This window comes from Nomascus leucogenys, unplaced genomic scaffold (assembly GCF_006542625.1).
Source record: "Nomascus leucogenys isolate Asia unplaced genomic scaffold, Asia_NLE_v1 001087F_55232_qpd_obj, whole genome shotgun sequence".
Lineage (NCBI taxonomy): Eukaryota > Metazoa > Chordata > Mammalia > Primates > Hylobatidae > Nomascus > Nomascus leucogenys.
This window is the reverse complement of record NW_022096558.1, coordinates 1-26,474: the sequence shown is the minus strand read 5'-3', so window position 1 is coordinate 26,474 and position 26,474 is coordinate 1. Positions and strand designations below refer to the sequence as shown.

Sequence of the window (26,474 nt, the reverse complement as noted above, 5' to 3'; positions counted from 1 at the left end):
TGGAAGTCAGAGAATGACTAGTTTCTGGCAGTGTGACACCATGAGCATGCTCTTAGGCTAATGGAGCAGAGGAAGAGCTCCCTCCAAGAGAGGCTCCCTGCAGCCCTCCCCTTTTTTCTTCTGAAAATGTGGATCTTTCTTTTCAAGCCACGACTTCAAGTCTTACTTTGTTCCTACTCTTAGAAGCAGTCAAAAAGAGCCCCATACCGGCCATTTTACGAATCAATGTAATTTTAAAGCAGAGGGATAGTAAAGCATTATTTGTCTCTCTGGCCTCGGTTCCTTTTCTGCATACTGCAATCATTCAACTACATCTTACACTCTACCATGTCCACGACACTGCTTATGACTAGTACTAGAAGACTGAACATCACTTGTGCCCACGTGCAGATAGAGAGAATGTTGTCTGGTCACATTACCACTTTAGTGGAAGGCACTCTTTTAAAATTCATCAGCCAGTCTGCTATTATAAAACTGGGTCAAAACCGTGGTTGACTTCAAAGTGTTCTCAGAAAGTCTGATATTACACTATTGAAAGACGGTTTTCCATCTGAAAACCTGACTGGTGTAACCCTCAATTGGCCCTGCATTTCCTCTGAGCTGAAGCAGCCAAGAGATGGAATCATTGCATGAGGAGTTCTTACTGCCACTACAGTTGTTAGAAAATATGGAATGATCCAACAGTCTCCACATCCTTTCCAGCACCTGTTGTTTCCTGACTTTTTAATGATGGCCATTCTAACTGGTGTGAGATGGTATCTCACTGTGGTTTTGATTTTCATTTCTCTGATGGCCAGTGATGATGAGCATTTTTTCATATGTTTTTTGGCTGCATAAATGTCTTCTTTTGAGAAGTGTCTGTTCATGTCCTCGCCCACTTTTTGATGGGGTTGTTTGTTTTCTTCTTGTAAATTGGTTTGAGTTCATTGTAGATTCTGGATATTAGCCCTTTGTGAGATGAGTAGGTTGCAAAAATTTTCTCCCATTCTGTAGGTTGCCTGTTCACTCTGATGGTAGTTTGTTTTGCTGTGCAGAAGCTCTTTAGTTTAATGAGATCCCATTTGTCAATTTTGGCTTTTGTTGCCATTGCTTTTGGTGTTTTAGACATGAACTCCTTACCCACGCCTATGTCCTGAATGGTATTGCCTAGGTTTTCTTGAAGGATTTTAGTGGTTTTAGGTCTAACATTTAAGTCTTTAATCCATCTTGAGTTAATTTTTGTATAAGGTGTAAGGAAGGGATCCAGTTTCAGCTTTCTACATATGGCTAGAAATAGGAACACTTTTACACTGTTGGTGGGACTGTAAACTAGATCAACCATTGTGGAAGTCAGTGTGGCGATTCCTCAGGGATCTAGAACCAGAAATACCATTTGACCCAGCCATCCCATTACTGGGTATATACCCAAAGGACCATAAATCATGCTGCTATAAAGACACATGCACACATATGTTTATTGCGGCACTATTCACAATAGCAAAGACTTGGAACCAACCCAAATGTCTAACAACGATAGACTGGATTAAGAAAATGTGGCACATATACACCATGGAATACTATGCAGCCATAAAAAAAATGATGAGTTCATGTCCTTTGTAAGGACATGGATGAAACTGGAAAACATCATTCTCAGTAAACTATCGCAAGGACAAAAAACCAAACACCGCATGTTCTCACTCATAGGTGGGAATTGAACAACGAGAACTCATGGACACAGGAAGGGGAACATCACACTCCACTCCGGGGACTTTTGTGGGGTGGGGGAGGGGAAGGGACAGCATTAGGAGATATATCTTATGCTAAATGACGAGTTAATGGGTGCAGCAAACAACATGGCACATGGATACATATGTAACAAGCTGCACATTCTGCACATGTACCCTAAAACCTAAAGTATAATAATAAAAAAAAAAAGAAAATATGGAATGATCCCTCTGCCCTCCAGGTGATTGAAAGCTGTGCAAAACAAGGTTGTTTCTTACTGAAGCAAGGAAGCAATGGGTAAGAAAACTTTTAAGGCATAAATAACATAAAAGGACACACATTTTAAGACACATTCACATGACATTATACTGCAAAAAAAATAAAGAATGATTTTCTCTGATTTGAATTAAGATCCTTCACATAGTTCACTCCCAGGGCTGTTTTGTGCAGTTGGTTACAGGCTTGAAGTCAGAAGATGACTGGTTGTTTGCACATCCTCTGGTTTCCTGGGCCGCTGGAGGACATCTGAGAGGCTGTCCAAAGGAAAACCAGGCGGAGGCCATGATGTCTTTTCAGCACCGTCCTCTGAGATAGGTGGCAAAACAAGTGAATTCTAACGTAAATTGTTGCTGTCTGTTTTGAATTGACACAGCTGTCTCCTCTGCTGAACTCTTCTGGATTTTCTGTGCGAACGCAGCTGACATCGTTTCTATTATCCTGACAGCACTTTTTTCCTCCTCTGTAATAACACACTTTGTGGATGAACCAAAATCACCAAAAACTGCCACAGATGCTGTTACAGGGCCACTCAAAATAATACCAACGCTATTGTTGGCAAGGGATTGGTAGAAACCCAAAAGAGAGGAGTTAAGAGAAAGAATTGTCAAAGTCCGCTGATGAATCTTTATATGTTCCATGTTTCTATCCTACTGTTTTCCATTATGCAACCATGAGCTATGTGAGTGGTCACAGCTTTGGCAGAACAATGTAGTTCTACAGGTCCACCATGTTTCTGGACGGTAGAGAGTGGTTCAGAAGTAAAATAAGGTGCCAAGTCTGAACTCATGGAAGAGCAGAGAATCATGACAGTAACATAACAGCAGTGTCCATATGGGTCCAAGATTCACATGCAGAGCGCCAGATTACAGAAGCAGGCAAGGCAGGCTTCCAGAGCAAAACCCAGCAGGCCTTGATTCACTTTCCAAGGTACTACAATTCAGGGTAATCAGACGCATTCCTTAACCTTGACTCCTTTCTGCTTACTAAAGACTTTGATCAGTCTTCATGCTGTTCACAGGGAGTCTCCAAAAGTCAGAGTAACAGTTGGCTTACATCTTCAGTGATTCAAGACTGCAAGGTGTATATGATTGTGCTTTGGGGGGGAAAGCAGAAAGCCACTTTCTGTACTTACAGTGGAGTTCACTTCAGTGCTATAAACATCACCGCAGTCCTGCTTGTAATAAAGTCCAGACTAGCAATCTGCCTTTGGGTTGAGCTGTTCTCCTACAAGATAAGCTGTTAAGTCATGCCTTGATTTTAGATCTCTCGGCCAGGCGGGCTAAGCATCCAGAGTCCCTGTGGGGCAGCCGGCTGGGAAAGCCACCCTCAGGTCCTTGCCTCGGACGCCCGCGGCGGCTACTATGGTGGCGGCTATGGCGGCAGCGGCTGTGATCCGAAGGGGTCCCTCCACACACCACGCAGGGCAGAGGAGGGGCGGTGTCTTGCAGGCCAGGACGCAGGCGCTGGGTAGGTCAGGCGGGCGCTGGGTCCTGGTTCTTCTGGCACCTTGACTCTGGAGCCCGGCATCAGGGCTCAGGGTAGGGGACCTGGGGGCGCCCCCGCGGCAGCGCTCCTCCAGGCGGAGGGGAGTGGACATGTAACCCGGCGGCTTAGGGCTGCCCGGAGCAGCCAGGAGCAAGAGGAGGGATCCTGTGAGAGAGAAGCGAGGCGGTTGTAGAGTCCGCCTCCAATAAGTATTTTTAAGCCCATCCCTCTCCCTCCACTCACAAGTAGACCGCAGAGTCTATTTTGCCATACTGATGTCTCTGTGTTTCTGTGCTTAGCTCCCAATTATAAGTGAGAACATACAGCATTTAATTTTCTGATCCTGCATTAATTTGCTTAGGATTACAACCTCCAGTTCCATTCCCATTGCTGTAAGAGAGTTGGTGTGCCCAGAGTAAATCCTCCATTTAAGCTCCCATTCACAATTACACTGACTCCATTGAGAACCTTATGGTGAAGGTGGGAACAGCCACTGCTGAGACCGCCATGGCTCAGTAAGCCTCCATGAACACTTCCATTTATCTCATTTGCTCCTGAGACAGTGGTGTATTATTACATCATCTGCCCATTAATATCTGATCCTTGATAGAGGTATCCTGGAGCGTCATATTTCTGTATGATATTCTGCTGGCGATTCTTCCACAGGCACGTTTCAATGAAAACCATAAGAATGAGGCCCAAGACACCCAGCATACAGCCAAGGATCCGATATAACATGTCACTGCTTCTGTCAGGGCTGGTTGCTGGCCTCGCATTTCCTTCACTTCCTGAGGAATTCAGAGGGGTACTCAAGCCTTTCGGATACTCAGAAGCTCCAGGAGCACATTCACTTTAGTCTCGCAGATCATGACATTGCTAAACTCACTTTCTTCTTCACTGAAGCACTGCATTTTAATGCCATAGGAAGTTTCTGACAGCAGATGGCCAATCATGTGCCACTCCTTTGAACCTTCTGTAACATCCCTCTTATAAACATTGGCGTTGTCATCATCTGTGGGTCAGTCATAGATATAAAAGAATGGAAGTGTTATTGTTACTTCATGGAATGTATGTCCACTTTAGCACAATCTGAGTAACGCTGACAGCCTCTGTGTATACAATGTGAGGTCCGTTATTGCACAGTTGGAAAAAAGTCTGGGGAACCCAGTCCCCTGATAAGGATGAGACGCTGATCTCTGAAAACTCTCTTCATAATGGTTGATAGCAGTGACCCAAAATTTGTATGTTGAACCTGGTTCTATACTACAAACTTGCACAGAAATTTTGGAAGGAAGGATATGTTGAGGTGCCACCAGGCAGTCACTGGTCCTCATCCATTTATATTTGACCTTGAAGGCAGCGATCGAAGAATTCCCAGTTGCCCAAGGAAATCAAGTGACATAGACCAACCTCTCTGATGCAGTGGAGACAGTAAGGTGATCTGGTGCCTCTGGAGCGCCACTGTGCCTAGATGAATCTGTAAGCACCACTCCAAAATTGTTGTCTGCAGCTTCTGAAACGACGGGATACTTGGGGGTGCCTACGGGTTGAGAGGATGTCTGGGTGCTTTTTGATGATGCTGTTTTTTCTTTGCTGGTTCAGAAGGTAAGCATGGCAGGTGGGTTTTCACTTGCATCACTTCTTGCTACCAGCAAGAGTTCATAAAGAACAGATGGCTCCATTTCAGCTAAGTGAAGCTCACTTTCACTTCCTGGGATTCAAACCCTGTGCCAACTTCCCATCACATCAACTTCATAGTCCAGATTTTGATACTTCACAAAATAGGCATTGATGGGCAGTCCACTTTCCTTGCCTGCCCTCCACACCAGGTTGTATGTATCTGGTATGGGGGTCTGTAGGGTTTCAATTTGGTGGGACCTCAAGAACAGAGATACCACTAACATTTTTCTCTGATGGTGATTCCACTGCACTGGGATGTACTTTCTCTGGAAATGAGCTGAATAATCCAGTTTCTGAACCATCTCTTATTTTGTTTCATTATTCTGAGTAGCAACAAAGAGTGCGACTACTTCTCCTTTTGTTTGTTTCAAACAGAACAACCATGAGAGGTGGTTCTGCCTGCATGGTACCATGTTCATCTGTAGCTTCACAGATGTATTTCTCCACATGCTCCTGCATCACAGCCTGAGTATGGAGAGGGCTCAAGCCAGCTTGGGACATGATGAAATAGACAGGCTCTAGGTCCAAGATTCCAGGTCTTGGTAAGTGTGACTTTTGGGATTTAGATCTAAGGACTTAAGAGAGATGGCTGGTTATCAATCCATGGCTGTCATACCAACAAATGACCGGACCCAACAGCCTGGTGGCATTGAAGGACAGAGTAACAACGTCTCCATCTTCCACTTTTGTGCTTGCTGGTGACAAAATTATAACTTGCTTGCATCCATTGCCTTTTTCTATTTCAAGTCTTCCAGTAGACTGCATAAATCCAATCTCATTATCTGCTAAACACTGATGTAGCCTAGTATCTTGCATAATAACCCCACTGAATTTCAGTCAATTTCCCGCAGTTCAATGTCTTGAGAAAGGATGATTAGGCTGTGCATTATGAAACCAGTTATGGTTGGCAGCTGGGTTCCTACAAACATCAGAGATAAAGTGTTCTGTGGAAAATAGTGACACTATCTGATCCTGTAGTCCCTTAGAGTAGGAGCGTGTTCAAGTACATTAACCATGGATGCCACATATTTTACATCTCCAGAGTTGTTTCCCGCCATGCAGGAATCGTTTCCAGAGTCCACTGGGTCAATGCTATCTATGGCAAGATGAGAATACAACCTTCTCCAGTTGCTTCCCGGGGCAATATCCTGCCTGTTCTTTAGCCAACACACTTGAGGAGCCAGGACCCCACTAAACACACACTCCAAAGGTACAGGGCTATGTGAATGAACAGCTAATACCTGTGAACGAGCAGGGGAAGAATGCCAAAAATCATCTGAAGAAAGGTGACTCACAAGAAGCTTTTGGCCAGTGGGTTCAACTTTTAATTCATGTGTGGCCGGATTATAAGCTGCACATTTGTATGATCCCTTGTCCTCCAAGGATACATTCAAAATCTAAAGATGTTCTTGTGGAGGGTTTAAGTAATTCTTTGTGGAATGCTTCAGCCTCTTCCCCTGGATTTTAGCGCACACCCCAGCTTTGGGGTTACTCTCTGGTAACCTGCAGCCAATGAAACCAGCACCTTTATTATTTTGCTGTGATAAAATGCTTTGTGGATGAATCAAAATCACCAAGAACTGCTGTGGATACTGCTCCACGGCCACTTACAACAACATTGACCTATTGTTGAAAATGCATTGGCAGTAACCCAAAAGGGAGGAGCTAAGAGAAAAAAATTGTCAAAGTCCCGCGATGAATCCTAATATATTCCATGTTTCTATTCTATTTTTTCCATTATGTGACCTTCAGATGTGAGTGGTCACAGGTTTAGCAGAACAATACAGTTCTACAGGTCCACTACATTTCTGGATGGCAGAGGGTAGCTCAGAAGTGAAATAAGGTGCCACGTCTGAACTCCCAAAAGAGCAGAGAATCGTAAGAGTAACAGACGGTGGTGTCCATAAAGGGCCAAGATCTGGATGCAGAGCGCCAGATTACAGAAGCAGGCAGGACAGGCTTCCAGAGCATAACCCAAGCCTTGGTTCATTTTCCAAAATACTGTAGTCCAGGGTAAGCAAACACATTCTTTAACCTTGACTCCTTCCTGCTTACTAAAGACTTTGATCAGGGACAGGCTTTTTATTTTATTTTATTTTATTTTTTGCACACAAAACAATAAACATTTTCTAAAAGTACATACAAACAAAAAGATGCATATCAAACTTATTAGGAAGGTTGCACATGGGAAGACGGGGAACAGAAATGGGGGGTGGGAATTAAAGAAAATAAATGAGAGAGGGACTTTGTATGGATCAATGATAATAACTCAATCCTCTATTTGACAAAGAAGAAGGAGAAGGAAGAGGAGGAAAAAGTGGGATAAAGGATCAGAAAGAGAGGAAAATAGAAAAAATTAGAGTATGACTCCAGGGTAGACCTGTTTTGTTGTCGCTTGGTTCATTAGTTGGTTTGACAGCTGTATTTTTCATATGTTTCGCCATGTTGGCCAGGCTGGTCTCGAGTTCCTAGCCTCAAGTGATCAACCCGCCTCAGCCTTCCAGAGTACTGGGACTACAGGCGTGAGCCACCACATCCAGCCCCCACATTGCTTCTGGCCTCTGTGGTAGACCTCCCAGACGGGGCGGGCAGGGCCCCACCCGACGGGGCCGGCAGAGGGCTCCTCATCCCAGAGGGGCGGGGCAGAGGCTCCTCACTTCCTAGACAGGGTGGCGGCCGGGCACATGGGCTCCTCACTTCCCGGACGGGGCGTCTGGGCAGAGGTGCTCCTCACATCCCAGGCGATGGGTGGCCGGGCAGAGGTGCTCCTCACTTCCCAGACCGGGCGGCCAGGCAGAGGCGCCCCTCACATCCCAGAAGGGGAGGCCGGGCAGAGGCGCTCCTCACTTCCCAGACAGGGCAGCCGGCAGAGGCTCTCCTCACTTCTTACCAGACTGGGTGGCCGGGCAGAGACACTCCTCACTTCCCAGACGGAGTGGCAGCCGGGCAGAGGGCTCCTCACTTCCCAGATCGGGTGGCCGGCAGAGGCGCTCCTCACTTCCCAGATGGGGCTGCCGGGCAGAGGCGCCCCTCACATCCCAGTAGGGGTGGCCGGAAGAGGCGCTCCTCACTAACCAACGGGGTGGCCCCTCAGAGGCGCTCCTCACTTCCCAGAACGGGCGGCCGGGCAGAGACGCTCCTCACTTCCAGAGGGGCGCCGGCAGAGGCGCTCCTCACATCCCAGATGATGGGTGGCCGGGCAGAGCGCTCTGCAGTTCTTCCCAGACGGGGTGGCCGGGCAGAGGGGCTCCTCACTTCCCAGATGGGGCTGCCCGGCAGAGGAGCTCCTCACTTCCCAGACGATGGTTGGCCTGGCAGAGGCGCTCCTCACTTCCCAGACGGGGCGGCCGGGCAGAGGCGCTCCTCACTTCCCAGACGGGGGGCAGGAGAGGTGCTCCTCACTTCTTCCCAGATTGGGTGGCCGGGCAGAGACGCCCTCACTTCCTAGATGGGGGCGGCCAGGCAGAGGGCTCCTCACTTCCAGATGGGTCAGCCGGGCAGAGGTGCTCCTCACTTCCCAGACGGGGCGGCGGGCAGAGACGCTCCTCACTTCCTAGACGGGGGCGGCCGGGCAGGGGCTCTCACTCCGGACGGGGCGGCTGGGCAGAGGTGCTCCTCACATCCCAGGCGATGGGTGGCCGGGCAGAGGCGCTCCTCACTTCCAGACAGGCAGCCGGCAGAGGCGCTCCTCACTTCCCAGACTGGGTGGCCGGGCAGAGACCTCCTCATTCCCAGACGGAGTGGCGCCGGGCAGAGGTGCTCCTCACTTCCCAGATGGGGCGGCGGGCAGAGGCGCCCTCACATCCCAGAGGGTGGCCGAAGAGGCGCTCCTCATACCAACGGGGTGGCCCGCAGAGGCGCTCCTCACTTCCCAGATGGGCGGCCGGGCAGAGACGCTCCTCACTTCCAGGATGGGGCGGCCGGGCAGAGGCGCTCCTCACTTCCCAGAGGGCGGCCGGGCAGAGGCGCTCTCACTCCAGAGGGGCGGCCGGGCAGAGGCGCTCCTCACATCCCAGATGATGGGTGGCCGGCAGAGGCGCTCTGCAGTCTTCCAGACGGGGTGGCCGGGCAGAGACGCTCCTCACTTCCTAGACGGGGGGCGGCCGGGCAGAGGCGCTCCTCACTTCCCAGACATGGGGCCGGGCAGAGGGCTCCTCACTTCCCAGACGGGGCGGCTAGGCAGAGGTGCTCTCACTTCTTCCCAGATGGGTGGCCGGGCAGAGACGCACCTCACTTCCTAGATGGGTGGCGGCCAGGCAGAGGTGCTCCTCACTTCCCAGACGGGGCGGCCAGGCAGAGGTGCTCCTCACATCCCAGATGAGGGGCGGGCAGAGGCGCTCCTCACTTCCCAGACGGGCGGCGGGCAGTGGGCTCCTCACTCCCAATGGGCGGCCGGCAGAGGAGCTCCTCACTTCCCAGACGGGTGGCGGGCAGAGCGCTCTGCATCCAGAGGGGGGGCGGGCAGAGGGCTCCTCACTTCCCAGATGGGGCGGCGGGCAGAGGCGCTCCTCACTTCCAGACGGGGCGGCCGGGCAGAGGCGCTCCTCACTTGATCAGGGACGGTCTTCCTGCTGTCCACAGGGTGTCTCCCAAGATGAGAGTAACAGCTGGCTTACATCTTCAGTGATTCAAGTCTGCAAGGTGAATACACTTGTGCTTGGGAGGGAAAGCAGAGAAGCCGCTGTCTGTTCTTAGCCTGGAACTCACTTCAGTGCTAAAAGCACATCATAGCAGTTCTGCTTGCAATAAAGTCTAAACTAACAATCTGCCTTTGGCTTGAGCTTTTCTCTTACAAAATAAGCTGTTAAGTCATGCCTTGATTTTAGGTCTCTCCACGGGGCGGGCTAAGCATCTAGAGCTCCCCTGTGGCAGCCAGCTGGGAAAGCAACCCCTGTGTCACGCCCTCCGGTGGGAGGCAGTGGCCATGGTGGCGGCTGTGATCTGAAGGGGCCCCTTCAGGCCCGGCATGGGGCAGAGGAGGGTGTGGTGCCTCCCACACCAGGGCAGAAGCGCTGGTAGGGCAAGCAGGCCGCGAGGTCCCAGGTCTCCTTGCACTGAGTGACCTCAACAGGGAACCAGGGCTCAGGGGAGGGTAACTGGGTTGGGGGTGGGGTGCGGACTGACAGGACCCATCCCTGTGGCAATGCTACTCTGAATGGAGGCCTGCCTACAGGTAACCAGGTGGTCACAAGGCCCAACAGGAGCAGGAGAGGAGCAGGAGGAGGAGCGATCCCAGAGAGTGACAGGCAAGGCAGGCTGTAGAGACCACCCCCAGTTGGTATTTTTTTAACCCATCCTTCTCCCGCCACCCTCAAGTAGTCCACAGAGTCTATTTTTCCCATATTGATGTCTATGTGTGTTCAATAGTTAGCTCCCCCATGTAAGCGAGAATATACAGCATTTGGCTTTCTATCCTGCATGAATTTGCTTAGGATTAAGGCCTCCAGCTCCATCCACATTGTTGTAAAGGAGGTGATTTCATTCTCTTTACGGCTGTGTAGTATTCCATGGTGTATATGTACCATATTTTATTTATACAGTCTACCATTGATGGACTCCTGGGTTGATTAGGTCTGTGCTATTTTAAATAGTGCCACCATGAACATAGGAGGGTATGTGTCTTTTTGGTAGAATGATGTATTTTCTTTTGAGTATATACTCAGTAATGAGATAATTGTATCAAAAGGTAGCTCCGTGTTCAGTTCTTTGAGAGATCTCCAGACTGTTTTCCACAGTGGGTGCACTAATTTACATTTCTTGCTCTATGTTTAGTTCACAAAATTTCTACTAGACTCAGCTCAGGGCTGCAGCCCTGACTGCAGCAGGTGCTGGGGCTTCCCTAAGTAGATACTGTGCACAGGTAAAGAGAGTGCTCAGATCCCAGGGTTGTGAGAAGAGATGCAGAGGAAGGAGTTAAGGAGAGGGCCACATTTGGATGCCCTGAGGAGGGATGACAGGCAGATGTAAGGAAGGTGGTACTGTGCTAGTCACTGGTGACATCCTCCTAGTTCCAAAATCTCCTGGAAAGCAGGAAGCCTCACAATTCCCAAGCATGCTGCAGTTCTGGAGGGCACAGGGCTACTATTCTTCCCAGCGTGACTCTCTTTTCTCCCAATAAACATGGGACTCTGAAGCCAGGAGTCAGAATGAATTATCTTCCACCCACACAACACTTAAACCTTCGATTTATGATTGAATTACACACACACATGCGCAGGCACACACATGCATCCATCTCTGTAATAAAACGTCCTTAGCTGATGCTAGACAGATCTGTGATCTGCGATTATCTCTACCCTTTTGGGCAACAAGAATAGTGAATTGATTGACAAAATTGATTGACTCCTGGAAAGTAGTGTAAAAATGTAATATACATGCAATAAACATGGTGTACTCTCCCTGGGACAGTAGCAGCAACATTCCCCTAGAATATTACAAATAATATCAGAGGGGGTGTACACTCATAATGTACATAGATTGTAAAATTAGGAGCAGCATCTCCCTATGATATTATGAATAATATCACAGAATGTGAACACACATGGCTTATACCCCATGTGATGTTAGGAGTTACATCCTTCTAGTATGTTAGGAATAATACTACAAAAGTGTTCACACATGGGTAACAGTGTATGTAATATTAGGATTAACATGCCTCGAAAATAACATCACAGGGGGTGTGCACACATAAACTACACGCCCTGTGAAATTAGGAGTACATTTCCCTGACACATTACGAGTAATATCAGACAGTGTACACCTTCTGTGACATTTGGAGTAATGTCCCCTGGATAGTACAAATAATATCACAGGGTGTACATCCCTTGTGACCTGAGGAGTAAGACCTTTCTTGGATAATGCAAATAATATCACAAAATGTACAGCCCCTGTGGCATTAGGAGTAACATCCACCTAGGATATTAGGAATAATATCACAGGAAGTATACCCCGTGTGACAGTAGGAGTAACCTTCCCCAAGGATATAATGAACAAATACAGAGGATGTACACGTATTGTGACATTAGCAGTAACATCCATTTAGGATATTATGAAAATTATCACATTGTGAACAACCCCTGTGATATTAGGAGTAACATCCCCCTACAATATTGGGAACAATATCACACGGTGTACATTCCTTGTGACATTAAGGTAACATTTCTTTAGGATATTCTGAATAATATTACAAGACGTACAGCCCCGTCATATTAGGAGTAACATTTCCATAAAATATTACAAATAATATCACCGTGTGTACACCACAGGTGACATTAGGAATACAAAACTATTAGGAATAACTTCACAGGGTGTACATCCTCTGTGACATTGGGAGTACCATCTTTCTAAAATATTACAAATAATATCGCAAAAGCTACACTCCCTGTGACATTAGAAGTAACATCCACCTAGGATATTATGAATAATATCACAGGGAGTACACCCCTGTGACATAAGAAGTAACATCACGCGAGGATATAAGAAATAATATCAGATTGTGTACATGCATGGTGACATCAGTAGTGACATCCTTTTAGGATATTATGAATATTATCAGAGTGTGAACACCTTCTGTGACATTAGGAGTAACATCATCCCACAATATTGGGAATAATACCACACGATATACACCACCTGTGACGTCAGTGGTAACATTTCTTTAGGATATTACGAATAATATGACAGGGTGTACAGCCCCTGTGATATTAGGAGTGACATATCCAAAAAAACCTTTCAAATAATATCACTGTTTGTACACCTCGTGTGATATTAGGAGTAACATCCCCCAAAACTATAACGCATAACTTCACAGATTGCACACCCTCTGTGATATTAGGAGTTAACCTCTTCCTGGAATGTGAAGGATAACATCACAGGATGTACAACCACTTGATATGAGGAGTAACATCACTCTAGGATATGATGAATAATATAACAAAGTGTAAACAATTTGTATGGTAGGAGTAACATCCCCCTGGGATACTACGAATCATAGCACAGAAAGCACACCCCCGGTGACAATGAGAGTAACATCCCCTTAGGATATTACAAATAATATCACAAGGTTTACACGCATTGTGACATTAGTAACAATATCCGGCTAGTATATTGTGAATAATATCACAGGGTGTACACATTTGCGTCGTTAGGAGTAACATCCCCCTAGAATATTACGAATAATATCACAGGGTGTACACACCCTCTGACTTTAGGAAAATCATTCCCCTGGATTACCACGAATAATGTCACAGGATGTTAAACCCCTGTGCCAATAGGAGTAATATACTTCTAGGATATGACGAATAATATCACAGTGTGTACACCCACTGTGACATTAAGAGTCATTTTTCCTAAAATATTATGAATAGTATCACAGGATGTACACACATAGAGAACACCTGCTGTGATATTAAAAGTTATACCTCCCTGGGATATTGTGAATAACATCACAGGGTGCACATCATGTGTGTACACCCATTGTGATTTTTAAAGTAATATCTCCTTAGGATATTACAAATAGTATCAATAGGTGTACACACCCTATGACATTAAGACAACACCCCTTTAGGGTACTCCAAATAATATCCCACGGTGTAGACCCCATGTGACATTAGGAGTAACATCTTCCTTGTATATTACGAATGAGATCATAGGGTTGACACCTCATGTGATTTTAAAAGTACAATCCCCCAGGAATTACTAATAATAACACAGGGTGTACACCCTTGTGATGTTAGGAGTAACATCCTCCCAGGATGCTACGAATAATATTCAGAAGATGTACACACATTGTGACATTAGTAGTAATATCCCACTAGTATAGTGTGAATAATATCACAGGGTATACACACCTGTGACATTAGGAGTAACATCCCCCTGGAATATTGTGCATAATATCGCTGTGTTTACACCTCCAGTGACTTTAGGGGTATCATCCCGCTAAAATGTTACGTAAATAATTGTAAAATTATGAGCATCTCCCTAAGATATTATGAATAATATCACAGGATGTGTACACACGTGGCATATACCCCAGGTGATGTTAGGAGTTACATCCTTCTAGTATGTTAGGAATAATACCACAAAGGTGTTCACACATAGTTAACAGCATATGTAATATTAGGATTAACATCCCTCGAGAATATTTCAAAGAACATCACAGGGGCTGTGCACACATGATGTACATGCCCTTTGACATTACGAGTACATTTCCCTGACACATTTCAAGTAATATCGCAGTGTTTACACGTTCTGTGACATTTGGAGTAACGTCCCCTATGATAGTATGAATAATATCACAGGGTGTACATCCCCTGTGACCTGAGGAGTAATATCTGTCTAGAATACTGCGAAGAATATCACAATGTGTACACCTCCTGTATCATTAAAAGTAAAAATCCCTTAGGATATTATGAAAAATAACGCAGGAAGTACACCCCGTGTGACATTAGAAATAATATCCCCTGAGGATAAAGCGAATAAAGTCAGAGAATGTACATGCTTTGGGACATCAGTAATAACGTCTCTTTCAGATAATACGAACACTATCAAAGGGTGTACACGCATTGTGAAATTAGTAGTGAACTCCCGCTAGTATATTGCGAATTTTATGACAGGGTGTGTATGCGCTGTGACATTCATACTAACGTTTTCCTAGAATATTACAAAGAATATTAAAGGGTGTACAGGACCTGTGATTTACGAGTAACATTTTCATAGAATATTACACTGTGTGTACACCCCGTGTGACATGAGGAGTAACACCCCACAAAACTATAACGAATAATTTCACAAGGTGTACACCCTCTGCGACATTAAAAGTAACATTTCCCTAGAATATTATGATGATATCAACAGAGTGTACACCCCCTGTGATATAGGGAGTAACATCTTATAAAGATAATACGAGTAATTTGATAAGGTGGACAAACCCTGTGACATAAGGAGTAAAATCCCTCTAGGACATTACGAATATCAAAGGGAACACACGCCGTGTGACAATAAAAGTAACCTCCACTTAGGATATTACGAATAATACCACAAGGTGTACACACACTGTGACATTATTATTAATGTCCCGCTAGGATATTGTGAATAATATCACGGTGTGTACAGTCCTGTGACATCAGGATGAACATTCCCCTACAATATTACGAATAATATAGCAGGGTGTAAACCCCCTGTGGTTTTGGTAGGGCCATCCTCCTAGAATATGGATAATAATGTCCCAGGGTGTTAACCAAGTGTGGCAGTAGAGGTAAAATCCTAGTAGTGGAGTAATATCACTCCCCTCTCCCCGCCTGGATATTAGGATCCACATCGCAGGGGGGCGGGCGGCTCCCGTGATGTAGGGAGTAATGTCACCCCGCCTCTCCCCCCCAGGATATTACGATCCACGGTGGACACACGGCGTGTTTACGTTATTGTGAGTAATACCTTCTCTGCCTCTGGAGACTACCAACTATATCATAGACGGGTGTACATCCTCTGCACAATTTGCAGTATTAGCCTCCTCTTCCCCCTGGATATTAACAACAGTATCACAGGAGTGTTTCTACCCACAGCGGCATTGGGTGTAGTATCATCCTCTCCAACGTTGAATTTAGGAACGATATCACTGGGGGGGCGTGTACACTCCCTGTGATATTGAAAGTAATATCATCCTCTTTTCTCCCGGATCATGGGACCAATATTAATGGGAGGTGTACGCTTTCTGCAATATTGGGAGTAATGGCATCCTCTCCGCTTTGAATATTAAGGGCAATGTCACAGGGCGGGCGTACACTCTCTGCGATATTGGCAATAATATTATCGTCTCCCCAACCTGCATATTAGGAAAAATATCACAGAGTGGGTGTACACCTTCTGCGATATGAGTAGTAATATCATCTTCTCCCCTTCTGGATATTAGGAACAATATCACTCGGGAGGGTACACTTTCTTCGAGACTGAGAGTAATATCATCCTCTCCGCCTTTGAATATTAAGAGAAATATCACAGGGGGGATGCACAGCCCCTGAGGTATTGGGAGTAATATCGGGCTCTTTCCCTCCATGGATATTAGGAACAATATCTCAAGGTGGGTTTACACCTCCTGCTACATGGGGAGTCATATCCTCTCTTTTCCTGGATATTAGGGACAATATCACAGGGTGGGTGTGCGCAGCCTGCGATATTGACTGTAATATCATCCTCTCGCCCTCCGGATATTAGGAACAATATCACAGAAGGGGCGTACACTCCCTGTGATATTGGAAGTAATATCATTTTCTCCTTCCATGAATATCAGGAGCAATATCCCCGGGTGGATGTACAACCACTGCTATGTTGGGAGTAATGTCACACTCTACCCCCTGGATATTAGGAGCAATATCACAGGGTGGGTGTACATCCATAGCGATATTGGCAGTTATTAATATCATGCTTTCCCTCCCTGGATATTAGGAACAATATCACGGGGGTGGCGTACACCCCGGCACTATTGGGAGTAATATCATTCTCTCTTATTCTGGATAGTAGGAACAATATCACAGGCGGGGTGTACACCCTCTGTGATATTGGGAGTAATATCATCCTCTCCCAACGTGGATATTAGGAACAATCTCACAAGGGGGGCTGTACAGGTCTTTGATATTGGTAGTAATATCATCCCCTCCCCCTTGCATATAAGTAACAGTACCACAGGCGGGGTGGACACACCCCTCGATATTGGGAGTAACATCACCCTCCTCTCCCTCCCTGGATATCATGACCCACGGTGGGCACACAGCGTGTTTACCATATTGTGAGTAATATCATCCCCCCCTCTAGAAATTATGAACAATATCACAGATGGGTGTACACCGTCTGCAATGTAGGGAGTGATAACATCCTCTCCACCCCTGAATATTAGGAACAATATCAAAGAAGTGTTTATACCACCTGCGATATTGGGAGTAATACCATCCTCTCCCACGTTGAAATTCAAAACAGTATCACTGGGGGTGTGTCCACCCCATGTGATACTGAATGTCATATCATCCTCTTCTCTCCTGGATCATGGGAACAATATCACTGGTGTGGTGTACACTTTCTGCGATATTGGGAGGAATATCCTCTCCGCCTTGGAATATTAAGGACAATATCACAGGGGGGCTGTACACATCCTGCGCTATTAACAATAATGTTATCCTTTCCCGCCCTGCATATTAGGAAAAATATCACAGAGTGGGTGTACACCTTCTGCGAAATGGGGAGTAATATCATCTTCTCTTCTTCCGGAAGTAGGAACAATATCACACGGGTTTGTACACTTTCTGTGATATTGGGAGTAATATCAGCTTCTCCGCCTTTGAATATTAAAAACAGCATCACAGAATGGATGTACACCCCCTGCGATATTGGGAGGAATATCAGCCTCTACCCTCCATGGATATTAGGAATAATATCCCAGGGTGGGTGTTCAGCTGCTGCTGTGTGGGGAGTCATATCATCCTCTCCCTTCCTGGATATTATTAGCAACAATATCGCAGTGTGGGTGTGCACAGCCTGTGATATTGGGAGTAATATCACCCTCTCCCCCTCCGGATATTAGGAACGATATCACAGAAGGGGCGTACACTCCCTGCGATACTGGGAGTCATATCATTCTCTTCTTCCGTGAATATTAGGAGCAATATCACCGGGTGGATGTACACACACTGCTATACTGGGAGTAACGTCATACTCCACCCCCTGGATATTCGGATCAATATCACCAGGTGGGTGCACACCTACTGCGATATTGAAAGTAATACCATGCTCTCTCCCTCCCTGGACGTTAGGAACAATATCATAGGTGGGTGTACACCCACAGCGGTAATAGGAGTAATATGATTGTTAATTATTACTTATTTATTATTAACATTAATATTAATTACCAATATCAATATTGAGAAATAATTGCGAATAAAAGTTTTCATATTATTATTAATATTAATTATTGGTACCCAATATTATTGCTTTCTAATTAATAAGATCAGTATCAATTGTTAATATCAGTCATTTTTTATAATTAATATTAATAATTTTATTGTTATCATTAATATAACTATTTAATAATTATTATCATTATTATCGGTATTGATTTTAAATCACTCACTTAACGAAAACTCAGGCTACATACAACTACGCAAAGGGCCTAACATCGTAAGCCCTTAGGGACTGCTTCAACCATTCGCTGACACAATAACACTTTTCAGCAAAGAACCCCTATGGCCCTGAACATCTACTACTACCCTTTATGTTATGGCTCCCACCCTGTCCCTTTCTATCGCTCTCCTATTGTGAACCCCCCTCCCTATACCAGATCGTCTAATTAATTTTAATATAGGCCTCCTATTTTTACTAACCATATCAAGCCTAGCCGTCTATTCCATTCTATGATCAGGATGAGCAATTAAATTCAAATTATGCACTAATTGGCACATTACAAGTTGTAGCCCAAACAATTTCATAAGAAGTAACCCTAGTCGTTATCTTGCTATCAATTCTACTGATAAGTGGCTCGTTTAACTTATATGCACTCATCACAATGCAAGAAATCCTCTGACTGCTCCTATCATCACGGCCCCTAGATATGATATGACTCGTCTTCACACTAGCAGAAACTAATCGAGTCCCTATATTATATATATGTAATTTCTTATATTATATATAAAATATATAAAATATAAATATATATTTATATTTTATAATATAAATATTGTTTATATTATAATAGAATATAAATAATATTTATATTTAATAATTATTATATTTATATTATATTATAATATAAATATATATATAACATGTAAATAAAAATATAATATTTTATGTATAATATATGTTTATATGAAATATAAAATATATTTACCTATAATATATAATATGTAATATATATATATAATTATATATAATTTTTATAACCTCTGTAGAGGGAATTGTTTTTGTTTCTATATCCATCCGTAAAAAAATACTATGTCAGTGTCCATAATAAAAATGCTGGGAAAAATAGGAACTATAGTCACGTAAGAGATAAAAGAAAGTCTGTTAGTATAAATATATCGATGCATATAAATGGTGTTTGTTTTTACAGGGTTTAGTAAAATGCATTCTAGTTTTCTAAACAATTTCCTCATTACAGTATGTTTATTTTTCTCTCTTTCATGATTGGAAAGAGTGCCACAATACGCATCCCTGTAGAATCATCCTTGATTATATCTAAGGGACTTTCTCCAGTAATAAAATTACAGGGTTAATATATTCATACAGGTATTACAAGGTAACCAAACAACATCCCGAATTCTTTCATCAGCAAAGCCCAATATAATCCTAATCCAGGTAGCCACTCTAATTGATGCAATTAACTCAGATACAGAATATATACATACATATGTATATCTCTGCATGTGTGGATGCACTTAAATGGTTTTAAATACCATCGACTTTTCCTCTCAAACAGTATTTTTTGAGAATGAGGTATATTCTCTAGTTCATCAAAAATATTTTTAAAATTCTTAGATGTTATGTTTGTTACAGTGACCTGCTGGATTAGAATTAGATCGGGTTTAAAACAATGAAAGAATCTGAGAGAGGGGCAAGTGTGGGTTGTTAATTAGCACATGGATCAAAGGAGATTACTGATGTGTTTAGAAGCCACAACATTGACAGAATAAATCCAGAACTAACAATCCAATTGTAGATCTCTTTACTGTGGTATTTTCTGCCATCTCTGCTCCATAAGACACACCTTAACCACTTTGTGGTGGTATCTGCAGTATTCTATTTTAGTCTAAATAGCATTTTCTCTCAAATACATTCTGTTTCTCTTCCTTCATCTTCCCTCCCAGCTGTATTTTCTCCCTAGAGAACACTAGTAGAATGTTCTCCCAATTTCAGATTTCAGATACGCATCCGTAAAATAATCTTATGGAGACACATTTTAGTTGCTACTGAATACTTGGTTGTTTACAGAAGTTCACAGCATTACTACTGTCCTCCAAAAAATGGTTTCCCACTTCCACAGCAAATCTCATCATTGACTCTGCCATCCAAGTTTATTCTATGCCAATCTGAAGAATCTGGAAAAATACTTAAAATACATTTTAAGTATTCATCATGCACATGTATTGTATTTTATTTTATATATGTTCGGATGAATATCTTTCTCCACTAATGGTTTGCATTTCAATTCTTGTATCATGTTTTTTGAAACACAGAAGTCATCATTAATATAAACCAACTATTTTTTTTTAATTGTTAGTTTTTGTCCTGGTTAAGAAAGGCTTATGAGAATATTGTGTCATATTCCCCTTACCTTCAAGACTTGAATCTATTTGGAAATGACTGTGTGTGTTTTGAGGTAGGAGTCAATATTTAGTTACTTTTTAAAAAAAAATTCAATGAATCCAGCATTGTTCTGATCACCTTGTGTATTTCAATGTAGAAGAGCACACTAATAATGCAGGATTATTTATATATGTGGTGAGAATTCCAAAATGAAGCCCAGCATGGAAGGTCAAATGACATTAACTCAAGGGATAGATTAGTACAATGAAACATGATGGATAAGTGCGATATAGTTAGATAAAGAGAAAGAAAAACATTTCGCAGTTATCATTGAGACTTCACTCCAAGTTTTTGCATGAAGCGAAAGATCCCGACTGTCTTCCACTGATTTTAACTTCATTCAGACATGTCTGTCATCCATTATTTCACTCAGTGGCAGTCAGAAGTGAAGAAAAGAGAAAACAGAGAATATATTTTATGCCGTGCTCATGAATAATGATTTTTCAGAAATTAATTAATAAAGAACCAACACATATACTTTTAGTGTTTTTACCGCATTTAATAGTAACACAAGAAATGAGTGTTAATAACATTAGGATGCAATTCAAGACATAGAACAGAACCTATTTGTCCTGTTTGATAAGGCACAAGGAAGAGGGCTTTCTGGGATAAAGGGGTTCCCACAGCAGATGAACACATTTCTGATTTGTCTCTGGTCAGAGGTGAACACAGCAAAAGACAGGCCTGAGAGGAGGTGAGAAGGAGCAATTAGGGATGGTGTATATAGGGGAGCTTTGATTAACATCAACAAAGCTCACAGTTCTAGCTTCACAATCCAGGAATAATCCTACATGGCTGGTAGGTCTTGGGACATATTGCAGTGTAATTGGGGAGGTGGTAAAGAGACTGCACTGAGTGTCGTTCTTAACACACCCAAGACTAAAGAGTCCCTCCTCTCCATATATACTGCCATTCTGATTCTTCCCTTGCCAGTACTTATTACAGACACCAAAAGCCCAATTCCAAGAGTCCCCCACATGGACCTCCCAGTAATATTTGCCGGAGGTGAAAGTCTGAGCACCCCATGCAAGAAAACTTGGAGGTGTTGCAGTGATATGGGGCGCATTTTGACGGTCACATCCAATACAAATGCTTCTCAAATCTCCACATCGAAAGATATGACTGTTGGCTTCATTATGATGCAGAGTAATATCCACTGCAAAATAAATAAATAAATAAATAAATAGAAAGAAAGAAAGAAAGACAACGTGCATAGATATGTGTAAATAAGCAAAAATTGTTCTATCAAGAAGTTAATTTACCAGGAAACGTAAAGTCACAAGGACACTTTTGCTTGTAACTTCTAATAAAGTATAGAGATGATTAATATTATCTACAAGACAAACAAAACGCTAACCACAGATATTAAAAGCGTTTTGAAAACTTACACACTGAGAGCCAAATGTAAGACCAACTTCTTTCAATCCAATTTTCAAAGCAAAATTTGCACATTATATGCCCTAAATGCTATGCTGTTACCAAGATCATTATTCTTAAAAACTAGTGCTATCATTTTGGAAAGAATGTGAAGATTTTCAGTTACTCAAGAGCTGCTCTAGATAACTGGATAAAAATGCATAAGTACATGTCATAAGTGATAATTTAAAGCAGATTTCTGCAAAATCTTTTACCAGTCTCTCTGCGGCCCTCCATGCTAGCTTGGGGCTGAAGCTGGATTTTAGACTTAACATGTAGCTTTTCATATTGCAATTAAACTGAACTTCTTTTTGTTTGTAATTTTACTTGTATTCACAAAATGATTTCTTCTTTTATTTTTACCCATTAACTAATTTTCTTGGAAATACATAATTTATATCCATTTAAAAAATTTAAAAACCCCAAGAATCTCCAGTAAACTATATTCCCCAAAAGAACAGGTCTTAGCTGTTCAAATGAATACACTAAAGAAATGTAAAATTTTGTATTTAACATTAAATAACTCACCTTCATTCTGAGCATTGTTCAATCTGCTCCTTTTTTAAATTTGCTACACTGCTCCTTTTTCCCATTACATTACTCAGTACATATGAGGCCATAATGTATTTGTTTTTCACTATCTTTCAAACTTAATGCTATAAATCTGACTATACAGACATAGATACAAAAGGGTTGCATGATTGTATTGTTCACTTACGTCTATAAAGAAGTAAAATATTTGATAAAGGGTGAAATATTACCTATGTGATCCTAACAATAATAATATTTAGACAGTGGGAGTGCTGCCTGTGGGTGGAGACTTACCTCGGAATTGGTTGAGCCTGTCCCTCAGTCCAGTGATGGGCCCCGCCCTGAGCTCTAGATTCAGAGGCTGGGGCATGTGCAGCAGCACGCACTCACTCCTGCAAGGAAAAACCTGCAGTTACAACATCTACAGCCATAAAATAAATAAAGTCACTATTTGCATTTAAAAGACATTTCATGAGAATCCTTTGAAACCACAAATTTGATAATTCAAAATTACTTCCTTTTTGAAATTAATTCCTATTTACAGTTTCCAAATTTTAAAGCATAGTGGGAGAGTCTGAGTCAGAATTCAGTCTGATCTTTCTTATTTTTGCCCCAAATGTGTAAGGTTCCTTAGCCTTATGGCCTTGAGAATACTCAGAAATGAAATACTGAGTTCCACTTCTTGGTAGACTCCCCTGACATCTTTGTCTGAAATAGCGGGGTTCTGGCGAGACTGCTGCATCTGCTGCTTCCTTTTCAACATAAAGAATGTGAAACTTGTTCTAGGCAGCCAGACCTGCCTTTTAGAAACAAGCTTTCCTAGAGACTTCTACAGTTCTAACACTCCACAGTTTTTTCAATCTATTTTTCAGAACTGTTAACTGATATGTATATAGGTATGAACAACGAATCATCAACTTTTTCGCTGCTAAAATACTTCCCCCACTTCTCTCATGCTTCCTCTGGTGACTTTCTCACCATCCACAAAACAAAACTTCATCTTTCACCTATGCAGGTTTTAAGCAATAAAACAAATCAGGAATAAACATGTTCTTTTTAAATTTTCTTTCACTATTTATTTATGTATGTATTTATTTACTTAGTGGTCTTGTCTTTTCTGGTGTGGGAACGAAAGTAGATGCGAAAAAAAAGTAGTATCAATCAATATCTTAATCATTTATGCCATGACTTTGGTAGACCCTATTCGTGGAAACTGAAAGAACATACGCTAAAATCCAGGTACACACTCACCTGTATATTATATCTCCAAAAGCCTGTAAAAAAAAAAAAATGGAAAGATTTAGTGCAGTTCACAAGATGCATCTTTCACTAAGTTCAGTGTGAAATTTGGAGTCAGTCCTCAAGATATTATTTCCCTACCATCTTCTCTTCTGCAAAGCATTTTCTATTTCTTCTGTAATGAAAACCCAGTCAGTCGTATTGTCGCTAATTAATGTCCTGGGAAGGTCTGAGTCTTGAAGACATTCTCTAAAGAAGCGAAGGGAGAAGAGGCCCAGAGAGTCTGTGCTCCATGGTAACTCGAATACCTACTCAGTCATCTTTCCCAGAACCTATTACCCAAATGAGTGGATCCCAAAATAATATTAATGTGAGCCTAGATTCCCAAAACTTCTGATCTTGCCGTGTCCTCAAATTAACCTAAATGTAAATGAATCACTCACTATTTTATACATGTTTGACAACCCAAAATGTATTAGTGACTTAGTTGGGGAACAGTTATTGGGGCTGTTACCTTGACCATTCCACAAAGTTTTGTGGCTGGTGGATAAAGTAGGAGGGACCTTTGGCCTGGTAGAATCCCTTGGCGGGGCTATACTCTCCCAGTAAAGTAGCATTAGTTATGCGAATGTGTTTTTGGAAACACATCATGGAAATAAAGGTAGGGAGATGGATTTCAGCCACGAGGAAAATACTTATATATGTGAATAGTCAAAAACCTGAAACCACATTGTGAGTTTGTACCTGAAGTAGCTCCACATCTGGTTTATGGCACATTTTCATCAGCTCCTCATACGTTCCTCTTAAAATCTCCCTCCTATGAGCCATTTTGGCTTTGCTTAAATGCAGTTGATGAAAAATATCTCTCCCCTTCTTTTTCAGCATCTCCAAATTCTGTTTTTCTTCCTCATGATGAAATGCAGGCATCTTCTGATACTCAGCTCTAATAGCTTCTAGCCTTACATTCACATAATCCTGCAGTGATAATGGGTTAGTCAAAAGAGAAATGTATTTATCCATCTCCTATTAAATCTCACTGATTCCCTTTGTCTCTCGAACACCCAATAGTTTAAACCTCAGTCTTGCCAGTTCTTAGAATCCACAATTTTTTTTCCTTTCCTTTCTTTCTGCATAAAGATCAACATAGATGTATCTGACCAATTACATTAAATTTATTCAAGATAATGGGTGTTCTAAGACAGTTGGAAATAAAAAAAACACAATTTGAATTTCTCTATTCCAACCCACAGTTCATGCTTAAGAGTTGGAGTATAGAGCTATAGTTACTAGAAAGGAAATAATTATTTCTGTTTCTGAGATACGCAACAAGTTGCTTAAACTCATTATATGTGAAATGACCTTAGACTACCATGTCCAGCTAAATGCATTTTGCCCAGCAAAACCTATCCTAATAAGGCTGCATTTATGATTTGGCCATCTTTGCCTCCCTGAGTTCATTTCCTTCCATTCTTTTTCTAAGTCATCCCAATCTGAAACATAGACTTCTTTGTGGTTCCCCGGGCCTCCAAATATACACAAACTCAAAATTACTGCATATGCTGTTCTCTCCAACTAGAATTTTACACACACACCACACACACCACACACACATACATATACTATATACACACTCATGGTCCGCATATATATATCCATACATACTTTCGTGCTCCCCTTCCTCTTCAAACTTTGTTCAATTTGAATTTTTCAGTGAGTCTTTTTTCTGACCACCTATTTAAAACTCAGACACTAATCTCCAGTTTCTGGCCTCCTTTGTCCTTTTCTACTTCCCTGCTTGATTACTCTCCAACAAAGAATCTACCACACTCGAACACATCATGTATTGCACATACTGGCATGTTGACCATTTTTGCCTCTCTCATTTGGATTGTACGATTTGTGAGGACAAAGGTGCTTTCTTTCTTCTATACTAGCAGATTTTCTAATTTAATATTCAACATAGACTAGGTTCTTATGAAATACTTTTCAACACACTAATATTAGCTATCTTACCCTCCGAGTATACATCCACAAAGAGAAAATCATTTTTAATATTTCTCTGCCTGAAGTCCTCAGAGTTCTCCTTATATTTAGATACTAGTTCCCATATTTCGGGCATGTTTGCACGTCTCCCTCAAGACACAGATCTGTATTTCTCACCACTTTTCTCATCATATGTTGTGGATTATTCAATATTAACTAGTTTAGATTCTTAATTTCATGGTTGCCCTAGATTTCCCCCGTCACTCTTTCTGCCTCAAATTTTCCATGCAATTCCAATACTACTTGTCCACCAGCATTCAGATTAATGCTGACCCAGGCTCAGAAGGTTCACGTGAGCTTTCCATGACTGTCAAATAACTCTTATGCCCAGCATATCCAACCAGCACATATAGAACCTTGTGAGATGGCCCAGTTTCTTGTATCTGTTGGTGTATAGCTACAGGTTTGTATGAAAACAAACCAGCATGCTTTGGGTAACATCAATGGTTTTGTTAGAAATCCCATCTCACAGGCATACTATTCTACATAAGAAATGAGGCCAGTTTTTCTCAATGTTTTCTTTTTTTTTTTTTAATGGACTCCAGAAACATATGGTTTGATATCAAGTTCCTATTTTAAGAGTCACCCATTTGCCCTCTGTAAGTTCCTGGAGAAGGTAGCGTAGTTCAGGACTAACCTTCCAGTGGCTGATTCTGGTGGTTTCCACGTTCAGGTTTCTCTGATTTTCACGAGCTTTTCCCCATAAAGACTGCATTTTCTTTAAAAGCTTCTCCTGCAAAACAGCCACA

General features: G+C 42.7%; 1 protein-coding gene and 1 pseudogene across 1 annotated transcript; both read right to left on the bottom strand.

Annotated features, from left to right (window-relative positions):
* Nucleotides 1-2,158: 2,158 nt before the first annotated feature.
* Nucleotides 2,159-7,085, bottom strand: LOC115833987 (annotated as a pseudogene).
* A 13,889-nt stretch (nt 7,086-20,974) lies between these two features.
* Nucleotides 20,975-26,470, bottom strand: LOC115833986 (tripartite motif-containing protein 49D-like; the record flags this gene model as incomplete). The annotated part of the gene is made up of 5 exons (XM_030808781.1): nt 20,975-21,652; nt 22,738-22,835; nt 23,695-23,717; nt 24,427-24,657; nt 26,363-26,470. Coding segments are annotated over 5 exons (960 nt in total), but the record flags the coding sequence as incomplete, so codon positions are not given.
* Between the last annotated feature and the right edge of the window lie 4 nt (nt 26,471-26,474).